General features: G+C 30.6%; 1 protein-coding gene across 1 annotated transcript in view; it reads right to left on the reverse strand.

Annotated features, from left to right (window-relative positions):
• Positions 1-1,334: 1,334 nt before the first annotated feature.
• Positions 1,335-12,810, reverse strand: part of LOC134683028 (metal cation symporter ZIP14-like) — a 28,588-nt gene continuing 17,112 nt past the window's right edge. The window contains exons 6-9 of the mRNA XM_063542035.1: positions 9,872-10,099; positions 8,891-9,089; positions 7,687-7,874; positions 1,335-6,963 (exon numbers count right to left, since the gene is read on the reverse strand). Of these exons, the coding sequence (XP_063398105.1) occupies positions 6,808-6,963; positions 7,687-7,874; positions 8,891-9,089; positions 9,872-10,099 (771 nt within the window). The 3' untranslated portion in view covers positions 1,335-6,807. The remainder of the gene's footprint in view (positions 6,964-7,686; positions 7,875-8,890; positions 9,090-9,871; positions 10,100-12,810) is intronic.

The following is a 12,810-nucleotide window of genomic DNA, read 5'->3' on the forward strand; positions in this document are numbered from 1 at the left end:
CAAAATAGCAATAATGTTAGTTATCTGAATATATCACTAGATATCATCCTTCCTCTCTTCAATCTGACTCAAATCCGTTCAATTTGTGTTTCTACAGGATTTTTTCAAATTGGTATCAAACTAAGAATACATACATTTAACTATGTCTACATAGGAGTAGCACAATTGCATAAGTTTGAATAATTGTATAGTTTGCATGAATAAGAGACAATTTTAAACTATCAAAATTGAGATAAAATTGGTACACTAGACTCACACATCATCAAGCCATACTAATGAATTGGAAATGGATATCATGTTAAGGGGTCCATCTTTGGGAAAAAACAGACAACTTATTCGTGATTTATTGAAAATAGAAATCTAAAGAAATATTTAGTGGAAACTTCCTCTTCTCATAACAAATCAAAAGAATTGCATCAGAAAAATCACATTTTATAGGATTGTTTTAATAAGAGTCAATCTCAGCTTCACACATAACCTGATTTCAGACTGTCTTTCACAACAATCAATGGGTAAAATTGAATAGCCCTTTCAATATGACAGGGGCATAAATACACTTTAACTATTATCGTTGTGCAGCTGATGAATTCAACTAAAATTGTATTGAAACTGAAACTACTCAAAGCAAAATTTAGATTTATCATGATGTTACATCCTACAGTTATTTAGCCATTGCTGAATTAACATGGTTTTTATGTGGGTTTTTTTGGATAATAATGCCTCATTCAACTACCATGTCAGCCATTTTTGGTCAGATTCCCTTGGAAAAAACAACAAATATCAGTTGGTCAATTGACAACCTTGTCAATTTAAATCAAAGTCAAGTGTAACTCGCCTCTAACAGGGTTCAAAGTCACAAACTAAAGAGTTTAAAGGGTTCTAAATAAAGTAGCAATGTTTTACAAGCTCTTGATCAAACTTAAATTGTTTTTCAATAAAAAAATACTTATCATACCGGCATGATTGTTGCAATAGTCAATATTCATTATTATTTTCGAGAATGAAAACAATTCATATAAATATAAATACATATGCAGATGATATAAAAAAAATTGTATCAAAATGCTGAAATTGGATTTCAACTTATTGTATAATTGAAATAAATAGTAATTTTTTTTCTTGTAATTAGACACTTAAGTTTTGATAGTACTTTCTAGGATAACCTTCAATCATAACTTTGCATTTCGTGTAAAGCTTCAGCACAACATCAAATAAAATAATTCAAATTAACATTTTCAAATCCCTGTTTCAGAATCTAATGCATTTTGGGTAATATTTCGAAAAGCGTACACCAAATGTTATGATTGGTTTAAAACATCATAAACAATAGAAAATTAACCAATGATGTGATGTTATTTTAATTTTGGTGTACGAACAATGAGATTATCCATAGTCCTCTAGATTCTGAAAAGAAGAACAATTCTATGCTGAATAATTTGCATAACAAAACAGTTAAACAACACACAAATAATCATATAAAACAAACAAAACAAAACACACCTCTTTCAAGGGGTTGATACCATTCTTTCAATAGAAAAATATGGTCTGTCAATGAAAATGTCATGTGATTTCAAATGCAAGCGTAACATTATCAATAGACAGATTTGAAGAAAAAAAAGATTACATACAAAAAAAGTGGAGAACATTTTAGTTTGAGAAGTAGTTAGATTAGTGATAAAAGTAATGTCTTTAATCTAGCCCTTCAACTGTCAGATGGGTCCTATTCATGCATTTTCTTGAAATGATCTTTATGATAAAACTAAATTAGAAATAGATGATATAAATGTTCATTACATAAGGTTTTACCTCCCAGAAGCAGGAAAGGCCTTAAAAGAAGATTTTGATTGTGCTGCTCAAGATGTAATTGAAAAAAGAGAGAGATGGGGGTGGGGTGGGAGAGGGGCCAAATTTAAGAATTGCAGTTTAATCTAAATCTTTCTGACCCCAACTACAATTAAATTTGGAACATCCCTTCTAAATTGATTATTTATTTGGCTAAGCATGCTTTCTTTTAGAGTGAACCTGAAAAAGATTATTACAAAATGATGTGTGATGTTTACAGAAATCTGTCTCATGAATGAGAATGAGCAGTTTATAAATTTCATGCCTTCACAGCATTTTTCTGGATTCACCTACATCAGAAACCTTAAAAACATAAATATTTGAAATGAATGTAAAAATAAGTTGCAAATTAGAGGATTTATGAACTAAGAGACCTTAAAATGATAGACAAATTTATCTGAGGTATACTTTGACTTAGGGACTTCTTATAAACAAGTATGTTGTAAAATTAACTGATTCTATCAAGCATAGACTTTTTTACAATACATTAAATAAACAAAATACAAAAAATCATAAAACACCACATCAGAAATGCTTTCAATATACAAATGCTTAAAATCAATAAAACTGCTTATAACTACAATCTTATATTAACTGACATGGGTTCTACATAAACATCTATTTTGTTTGATGATGAATTTAAAAAAATAAACATTAGACAAAACCTTGAACATTATTCATCCCCTTTACTACACAAATTATAATCAAATCATCTTTCTAACTAAACATACCAGGGGCGTAGCTACCCGGAGGCACGACAGTACGTGCATCCACGTCGTTTTCACAAACAAAACAAAAATGAAGAGAGAGAGAGAAAAGAGTTGTCAATCGGAATCGGACAGCATGATGCATATGTATTATCTGAGACTATTATGATTATAATATTTGTTTAACGTCGGAGACTGTTGGTGTCCCGGATATTAGTTTGACAACCTATAGTTACAAGTGTTGATGAAGCTGTTCGAGTCATGCAGAAAAAGATTATGGCTTCATATACACTTACACACAGTTGCATGTACATTGATTCGGCATGCAAAAAAGAAATGGCAAAATCAAAATTTATAAATTGAATGTTAAAGGAAACAACTATGTTGTCACCTTTTTAATTAATGAAATATCATTAAATAACGACCTTTGGTTTCAAAATAAAAAAAATGACAAGATCAGGAGGTAACTTGTATTTTTTACAAGATTTGAATTTATAATACTCAGTCTAAGACATGTAGTTTTGGAGAATATTTCTCAGTGTACAGTTCATCAGTTTGGAATGAGATGTACCAATCGGCATTAGAATTATTAGATCCCTTCGATATCATTGAAAATATGCCGAGGCGAAGTGGTCAACAGACTACCGGAGCCAATCACCCTGCCACCACTCCAAAACAGTATTGGAAATTCTTATTATTTTTTGCGTTTTTATACCATGATAAGGGAACTGGAAAGAGGATTCGCTTCAAGTCTTATCTTCTTTGCGCTGTATCTGCTTCATCATAATGTAGGAAATATCACAAACGAGCAAATCTCAATATTGTCTGAGACATACGAAACTGACCTGGCATGTAATTTTGACGAATTCAATTGGAAAGGTCGCTCGATGCCGGACACTTACACTAGTGTATAACATCTCGCGAGTACTATACCATGCCATGATGGAGATCTTTCACTCACGGTACTACATATGTAATTGAAAACAAATGTACGATCAACAATGAACAACGACAGTTACATAGCATTACTGCATATTCATCAGAATTTCAATGTGAATATTGACAAAGTAATAGAGAAGTTTCTTTCTTCCCAGACCCAAAGAGCAGATTTTGGACAATTTTGAGTAAATTCTTATCAAAAATATGAGTTGTTTATTAATTACTCTATTCAGAAGATTTATTAATAGTTTTACATTCATAAATTTTTATCTACATATAAATGTAGCTCCTCTTTTAGCTGTCCTATGACCAAAAACCGAAAAAAAAACCATTTTTCTGCAAAATAGGGTCCCAAATTTTTTTCGCATCGCTCCACTCGGCGGAAGTTGCTTCCACGTTGCTTCTTTCTAGCTACGCCCCTGCATACTAACAAAATGCATGGTTCAAGCTATGTATACAAATACCTAATATGTTACTTACCTATATTTACTAATTACACAGTACTTTCTATATTTGTTTATTGAATTTATCTTATTTACATACTGTTTAAAGACTTATTCAGGAAATTTTAAGGAAATAAATGTGTTCTGAAATACAACCTGTGTTTGCAATATACTAATTTGAAGGCAAAACAACCGGTTCCAAACTACTTATTATTCTGTATATATTAAAGTACAACAACATGTATATCCGTTTGAAAATTGTTTTTGTGAATTTACTTATTAAAACAAAATGTATAATTTATCCGTTTGAGACTTGTTTTTGTAAATTTACTCGATTTAGTCATGCAAGATAGAAAGAATCAATAACATAAACCAACAATTAATTTTTACCCTATATATGAAATATATTAATATAATAATACATGTACATGCAAAAATGTTAAGTCCATTAATTTTATCCTTAAAGTTTATACAAAAAAATATATATATCAGTCTGCAGCATTATATTTATATTAAATCATATATCTAAAAACCATGGATATGCTTTTGTTCAGTATAACAAATATATGTATTTTTAAAAAGACTAGATTAATCATAGAGACATAAATTATACAGGAAAATGTTTTGTTATGACTCTCTTGAAGTTATTCACCTTATTTCATGACACATATGCACATCACAACAAATACAATTACAACACTGGTGTAAAACCTTTTTTAACTAGACTTTGTTAAAAATCACATGAATTTGACACATCAAATCATTTAAAATCTGAATTTTGTGTAACAGAAGTTTGAGATCTTAATAAATGCATTATTTTCTGTGTTGATATGCAATATATTTTTGAAATCATAATGTTCAGCACAAACATTTAATGTCTTTGACATATAGTTATGGATTAAAATGTACTTGACTTTAAAACTTATAAAACATGTAGAACATGAAAATATATATTAAGCATACAATTTGCAATCAATATCATGTTGAATGTACAGTGACAAACTAAATGCACATTCAAGACTAAAATATGATAATGCAATATGAATATGAACCCTGCTTTGTACTAGACCAACACAGTCATACTGAGACCAATACACCTAATTGCTATTTACTCCATTCCGGACAAGTTCTAAAATTACACAACTTATTCATCCTGTTGAAGCTATCTGGGACCCTGTTTAAACAATTCACCATGCATGCTACTTTTTAATAAGACCTGTTTAAACTAACGTAAATACTTCAAACAAAATATTTTTTTACTTCAATTTTAGTTTAGAAAAAATGGATCATACTCTATCAAAGTTTCTTAATAATCACTTTCTTAAGTTTTTTCTCCCTCAGCTCACTACTGATGACCTCTATTTTTCGGCGGCCTGACCCAAACAGGAAGTTATATAAATGACTGTTTTTTCCCAGATTGAACTAAATAGTGATAAGGTGTTTAACAGGAAGTAATAGTCCACAGGATGACATGTTATGCTATTCAGACACAAAAGATGAACAGGATTTGCTCTAACTCCTAAATGCAGTAAAGCAGATTAAGGCTTTTTGAAGTGAGTTTCAAGAAAATTCTATATCAAACGGACCTTGTAGATGAATACATCACTCAATCCAATCTGTTTCCTTCCAAGATATATTTTTTTTTATTCAACTTTTGATTCAATCAATGCTTAGATAAATTTCAACAAACTTTATACAATGATTGTCTTATGAGTTATGAGTGAATGAAAATGATGATTTCATGTAAAATAAAATCAGTACACAAATAATTAAATTCAAAATACCTCTGTAAATTAGTCTATGTTGTGAATATCTAATAAGCAAAACACAATAGGCTATAAAACCTCTAGAATTTCAAGTGTAAACTGATCAGTGTATTAAAAATATATATAATTTACAGGACTTGACTGGAGTTAACTAGAACTGACCTTTTTCCGACAATTTTATACAGTTCATAATATTTCAAGCATAATTTTCTAAAGCACCTTGTTAAATTATTAAATAGATTATTTTACATCTTTTTAATTCCTAGGTTAAATGGAAGAAATTGTTTCATTTAAAAAAATTGACTAATTTATTGTTATAATTACTTACTGCAAATATTAGACAGATAAAAGTCCCACATATCAGTTGCATTCCAGATAATGTTAATTAATAGTATACATAAACTCTCCTTATTTTTCAATATGAAAAAAAAAAAAAAAAGTTATAATTTAACTTATTGGATTGATGCCCAAATTCCTCATACAAATTATTTTATAAAAATGAAAAACCCCAGCTTGATATATAATAACCTTAAAGCTGTGAATAGGAAGCTGTTAGTGAATTGCGAGAGCCAAACATTCTTCCTTTAATTGTCTTAAAAGAAATTTCAAATATCACGGGAAAGCTCTTTCATATTCATAATCTAAAAACTTGATGTATGGAAAATAATAATTTGGCATTAATTTAATACAATCATAGATATAAAAATATGATGAACTATAGTTATCCCTCCTTTACACAACTGTTTCAAACAGTAATCATGTATCATTAAAATAAAATATATGTCCCTCATTACACTCTTAAACTTTGTTTACAATGTTTTTATTAATCAAAAAATGATTTTCCTCTCCATTTTTTCAACTTCACTTTTAAATTCACTTTCCACTCCATGAATGTAATATATTAATACAAAAGTGTTATGAATTATAATAAAAATTCCTCCTTTCTATAACTAATACAGTAACGTTGAATAAAATAAAACATATATCCCACATAACACACTTAAACTTTCATCCACATAGTTTTAATTTATACTTTATTTAATTTATACTTCATTTTAAATAATCAAATTTCCCCTTTCAGTTTTTCAACAGAAATCAAATGTGTCTTCTTTACTCTGTAAAGTTAATTTCTCCTCCATAAATAGACATTATTAATATAACAGTGAATCCTAAAATCAATCCCACGTTTTGTAGAATAAAGATCTGAAAGGAACCTATATTCTTTTTATTTTCTTCCGATTCTGCTGCGCTATTCATTTCTGGCATCTGAAATAGAAAAAATAAATTTGTCAAGTCTTTAATACAAAGATGTGGCAGAATGGTACTAGCCAAAAATTCTACTAAAACCTATACTTGGAGCTGTTCTTTTTCTGTAAAATTCAGTGAAGTGGAACCAAAAGTAAAATCTAACTATAACTCATCATAGTAGATTCACATTAAAAATTACCTAATATATGATAGTGTTTAGTAAAAAAGACCGTATTACTGCTTGTTGCTGAAGGACAGAGCGGCGAGAATGACTGATAAGGGTAAAAATATATAGCCCTGCCTTTTTTGCGGAGAGGCAATACAAAGCAGTACCAAACTAAAACAGAGGGACCCATTTTAGTCCTTGATATGTTGATTATACTGATCTCAGTACCACTAGTAATAAGAATGTAAACTATGCATTTGGTTAATTGGTCTCTGGTGGACAGTTGTCTCATTTGTAATCATACCAATTATTTTTATTCACATCTTCCCTAGACAATGCTAGAAGGACCTCAACATAATTCTGAAATCAATTGCCACTTCATAGTTTTTTTTGGAATAGACTTTACCTAGTTTTCATCCTTTTATTATACTTTTTCTTTAATGAATTCACTTTTAATTATTTCTTTAACATGATAGGTGTTTTACAAACAACAGGCTCAGGGGAGATAATAATATAAACTTGAAATTATCTCCCCTTAAATTCTTTACTTTTCATGCACTAAACAACTAACATACCATGTCAACCAATGATATATACAGGAACATTCCAGCTGCTATGGCAAACACCCAGTCATGTGCTGTTGTATTCTCTCCCAGTAGTATACCAACAATGAGACCAAAATAACACATGCATGCTGATAGGAAATTATACATCAGAGCCTTCTTCACGGTCATACCTGAATTCAACAGGATGGCAAAATCACCTGAAAATAAAATAAAATAAGACTGAAGATGTTTATACTTTAATATAAGATTTATACAAATATCTCATGCAATTTTAAACAATCATATAAGTGTAAATTTGAGCTAAAAATTAGATTGATGCGGTACAGACTGCTAGATAAAAATCACAAAATAAGTACAATAAAAAAATAACATACCATGCATATGTTTACCAAGGTTATATATAGGAACATTCCTACAAGCAAAGTGCTGAAATTTCAAAATAAAAATTATTTCTTACTTTCTCTATGAATTATTGGACCTTATAAATAGAAACCATATAATGGTATGATGGTAAGGATATGGTGTATCAATTCAACACCAAATCACAACTTCACAAGCGCATGTAATCCAAGTAAAAATCCTTGCCTATGAGTGGTAAATATTGCTTTTATTTATCAGTGGGAAGTAGGCTTGTAAAAAGCATTGATTGAGGTTGATTAAACTACAATTATGGACAAAGGAAGATAACTCAAATTAAAAGACAATGATAGTTATCAAAAGTACCAGGATTATAATTTAGTACGCCAGACGCGCGTTTCGTCTACATAAGACTCATCAGTAACGCTCAAATCAAAATATTTATAAAGCCAAACAAGTACAAAGTTGAAGAGCATTGAGGATCCAAAATTCCGCTATTGACATTGTTGATATTATTAGAACAGATATGGGATTTCTTTACCTTTGTTAGTTATATAATATTCTTGACAAGAATAATATGATTTTGTAACTTGGATATCTGAGCATATATTTCATTGATAGACTTCTGGTAAAAATAATAGATAGGATGTTTAGAATGTTACGATCAATGCACTATATTTTAAGTATCTTGAAAAGTCATGACCATTCTGGAAGGTTGAGACATCAAGTCAGTACGATAGGGTTTAGATTGCATTCCATGCAATTTTTATCCAAAAACTCAAATCAAAGGAACAGCATGTTTAATGCTGTTCTTCATCTGTAAGATTCAATGAGGTCAAATTAAATATTTGTTTACCTAGTTCATGTGGTAACTCCTCACAGAATACAGACACACATATACTGATCCCTGCCAGTATGTTATCTGTAAATGCTGCTCCTATTGTTAAACCATCTATAAAATTATGTAAACCATCTCCAAATATGATCATCCAAGCTACAGTAGCCACTTCCTTTTTCACCTTTTTTACTGGCCTTTTGGCATCACCATTTAGAAACTAAAATTTAATGTTTTATAAATTACATATATAAATATAACACTTTATCTGGTTTGTTTTCAAATCTTTTATTGAGTTACTGTAATTTGTCTATAAAGAGTTAATGGTAGGTCTAGTATTTTATACTTCAAATATGGGTTACTATCATATGGACGTTTCTTGAAAAGAATGTACAAGTACTTGGTTATGCCCACATGTTTTTGTTATATGTAATTTTATTTGTATCCATCTGATGAGTTGAGCCTTTTTCCAACTGATTTTTATAGTTAGTTCTTATGTTGTACGTTAAACCACTGTTCTAGGTGAGGGGGTGGTTGGGATTCCGCTAACATGTTCACCATGGTACATTCTGTATATATGTATGAACCTGTCACAAGTGGGAGCCTGAATTTAGTGGTTGTTGTTTGTTGAAGTGTTACATATTTGGTTTTTGTTCATTTATTTTTATATTAATTAGGCCTTTAGTTTTTGTTTGAATTGTTTTAAATTTGTAATTTAAAGGTCTTTTATAGCCAACTATGTAGTATGGGCTTTGCTCAATGTTGAAGGCTGTACAATGACCTATGGCTCTTAATTTCTGTGTCATTTTGGTCTCCTGTAAAGAGTTGTCTCATGTGCAATCATACCACATCTTCTTTTTTATATGAACATCTTTAAAACCACTGATTTAGAAACTATTCAGGATTTTTTACCAAATGAATGATTAAGTAAAGATAAAACTAGCTACTAATACTTCATTACATTTTGTGTTTAATACTAATTCAACACTTATTATAACATACCCCACCATTATTGGAACTGCGTTCATCTGTATCAAGTTTATCTTCTAGTGTGTCAAAACTTCCCATGCTAGGAGTTTTATCCTCTAATGGGCGAGTACTGGAGAATGAGGATTCTGATTTACTCATATGGAGGTGTACTGGTAAATTATTTGTGTTTTTGTATTTAGCGTTAACATTCACTGGTGTATTTTGTTTAATACTTGGATACTGGTTCTCTTCTTCATTTGGCTAAAATAAAAATGTAAATATTTGTTTTCCTTCCTAAAAAAAACAGTGTAATTAAATTGAGGGCATTTATGATTCACATTAAAAATGACAATTTGATGAAGTTGATTTTTTTTAATCTATTAAATAATGATTCAAAATATTTACAAGAATGCAGTCCATTATATGATATCTGTATATTTCTTTAATAATTTTAACAGGGGCCATCCAGCCATTTTAAAAGGGGGGTTACCAACCCAGGACAAAAGGGGGGTTACCAACCCAGGACAAAAGGGGGGGGGGATTCCAACTTTATGTCCCCATTCAAATACATTGATCGTCAAAAAAAAGGGGGGGGGGGGGTTCCAACCCCAGGAACCCTCCACCTGGATCCGCCACTGTTTAATATATCTATTTTTAAAACACAAGTACTTTAAGTATCAAATCCCATAGTGAAATTTGTACAAAACAAATAATAAAAGGAAGCTTATTGAAATCAACTAAACCATTTTCATAAAAACTTAATTTCAGTAAAAGCAAACTTTAAGTTATCAGATAAAATATAGAACAAGAGGCTGTCACAACTACAGCAAACCGGATTTATTAACATTTATTTGTGTCCTGGCAATATCACAAGAACCATTACTGATGATTGGTGAAAGTGAAAATCGTCAATATCAAATTTGACCTCTATTTTGTCATCAGTATCAACATATTAAAATTTGAAAAGCTTAGATTGAATGGTTTGTGAGTAAATGCAACAACGTGAATGGCAACACCATTTTACGATCTTTCAAGAACCATAACTCCTTAACAGTAAAAGTCAAAATCGTCATTATTGAATTGAACCTCTATTTTGTCATCAGTAACAACATATTAAAATTTGAAAAGATTTGGTTGAATGGTTCATGAGAAGCACGGACACGACTGGAAACACCATTTTTTCAATCTTTCAAGAACCATAACTCCTGAACGGTAAAAGTCAAAATCGTCATTATTGCACTTGACCTCCATTTGGTCATCAGTAACAACATATTAAAATTTGGGAAGCTTCGGTAGAACAGTTCATGAGTTAATGCATGGACACGACTGGAAACGCCATTTTACGATCTTTCAAGAACCATAACTACTGAACAGTAAAAGTCAAAATCATCATTATTGAACTTGACCTCTATTTTGTCATCAGTAACAACATAATAGAATTTGAAAAGCTTTGGTTGAATGGTTCATGAGAAAATGCACGGACACGACTGGAAATGTAACAAAAAATTTGTTCCGGCGTGACATTTGTTCCGTCGGAACAAATCTCATATGAAATATCTTCCACCGGAACTAATGTCATAGAAAATATGTTCCAGCACCATAAAATTTGTTCCAGAACTAATTTTTAACTAAGTGTGAAATTAGTTCCGGAACAAAAATCACAGCACCATGAGTTTTGTTCCAATATAAAAATACAAAAAAAAAGTGAAATAAATTTGTCTGTTATTAGTTTTGAACGAAGGTATTTTATAGAAATCAATGAACATGTTCTGCTCGTAACCTATGTCACAGAAAATAAGTACTGTAATTGCATGGGGTACTTTTGCAATTGAAGGCATGACTGTAGGATGAATATAAGCGATGATTATGTTTCATTATAAAAATCTATGTTTTATCATTTATGTGGTATTCCACCTCCTTGTTTCCTGTTGATCTGTCATGGGTGTTCTAATCATACATGTACTTAGCTATGGTCATTGCACAGTTTTTAAAGAGTGTGTCTTTTTGTTTCTTTATGTCTTTTAATATAATTGATCAGTCACTTTGCCCTTTCAAAAAAGTACCAAATTTATGTTCATCTCTAACAATTAGAATACTTTTTTTCGGAATGACTTTTATTATTATTTCTTATTCTATTCTTTCCTGGTTCATAAGTTTCATTTTTAGTATTATTAATTGAGTATGTTATTACACTTTTGTTTTACTCCACATGATCCAAATTGGATGTTTGAACTTTTTATTTATTACCTTATCAATATAATACACGTTTTTTATATGGACTTAAAACTCACTGATGACAAATGCTCAGTATATAAGATAACTTGTTTAACCAGTGGAACTTATTTCATAGACAAGGAACTTATTTCACCAGGTGAGGAACAAATCTTACAAACACGGAACTTATTTCACCATGTAAGGAACAAATTTTACCATCTCAGAACTTATTTCACCAGGTAAAGTGTGGAACTTATTTCATATAGATGGAACAAATTATATAGAAATTGTCTGTGAAAAAAGTTCTCCCAGAACATATTTCCTGTGAAATTAGTTCCACTGGAACTTTTTTCACAGGAACAAATTTTGGCTCACAGAAACACCATTTTTCAATCTTTCAAGAACCATAACTCCTGAACGGTAAAAGTCAAAATCGTCATTATTGAACTTGACCTCCATTTTGTCACCAGTAACAACATATTATAATTTGGGAAGCTTTGGTAGAACAGTTCATGCGTAAATGCACGAACAGGACTGGAAACGCCATTTTTCAATCTTTCAAGAACCATAACTCCTGAACGGTAAAAGTCAAAATAGCCATTATTAAACTTTACTTCCATTTAGTTGTCAGTAACAACATATTTAAATTTTAAAAGTTTTTGTCGAACAGTTCATGAGTTAATGCACGGACAACATTTGATTGCCGCCCGCCAGGTGTGGCGGGCGGGCGCCGATCATCCCCAAATCAATAACCGACA

Source organism: Mytilus trossulus, chromosome 9 (assembly GCF_036588685.1).
Source record: "Mytilus trossulus isolate FHL-02 chromosome 9, PNRI_Mtr1.1.1.hap1, whole genome shotgun sequence".
Classification (NCBI taxonomy): domain Eukaryota; kingdom Metazoa; phylum Mollusca; class Bivalvia; order Mytilida; family Mytilidae; genus Mytilus; species Mytilus trossulus.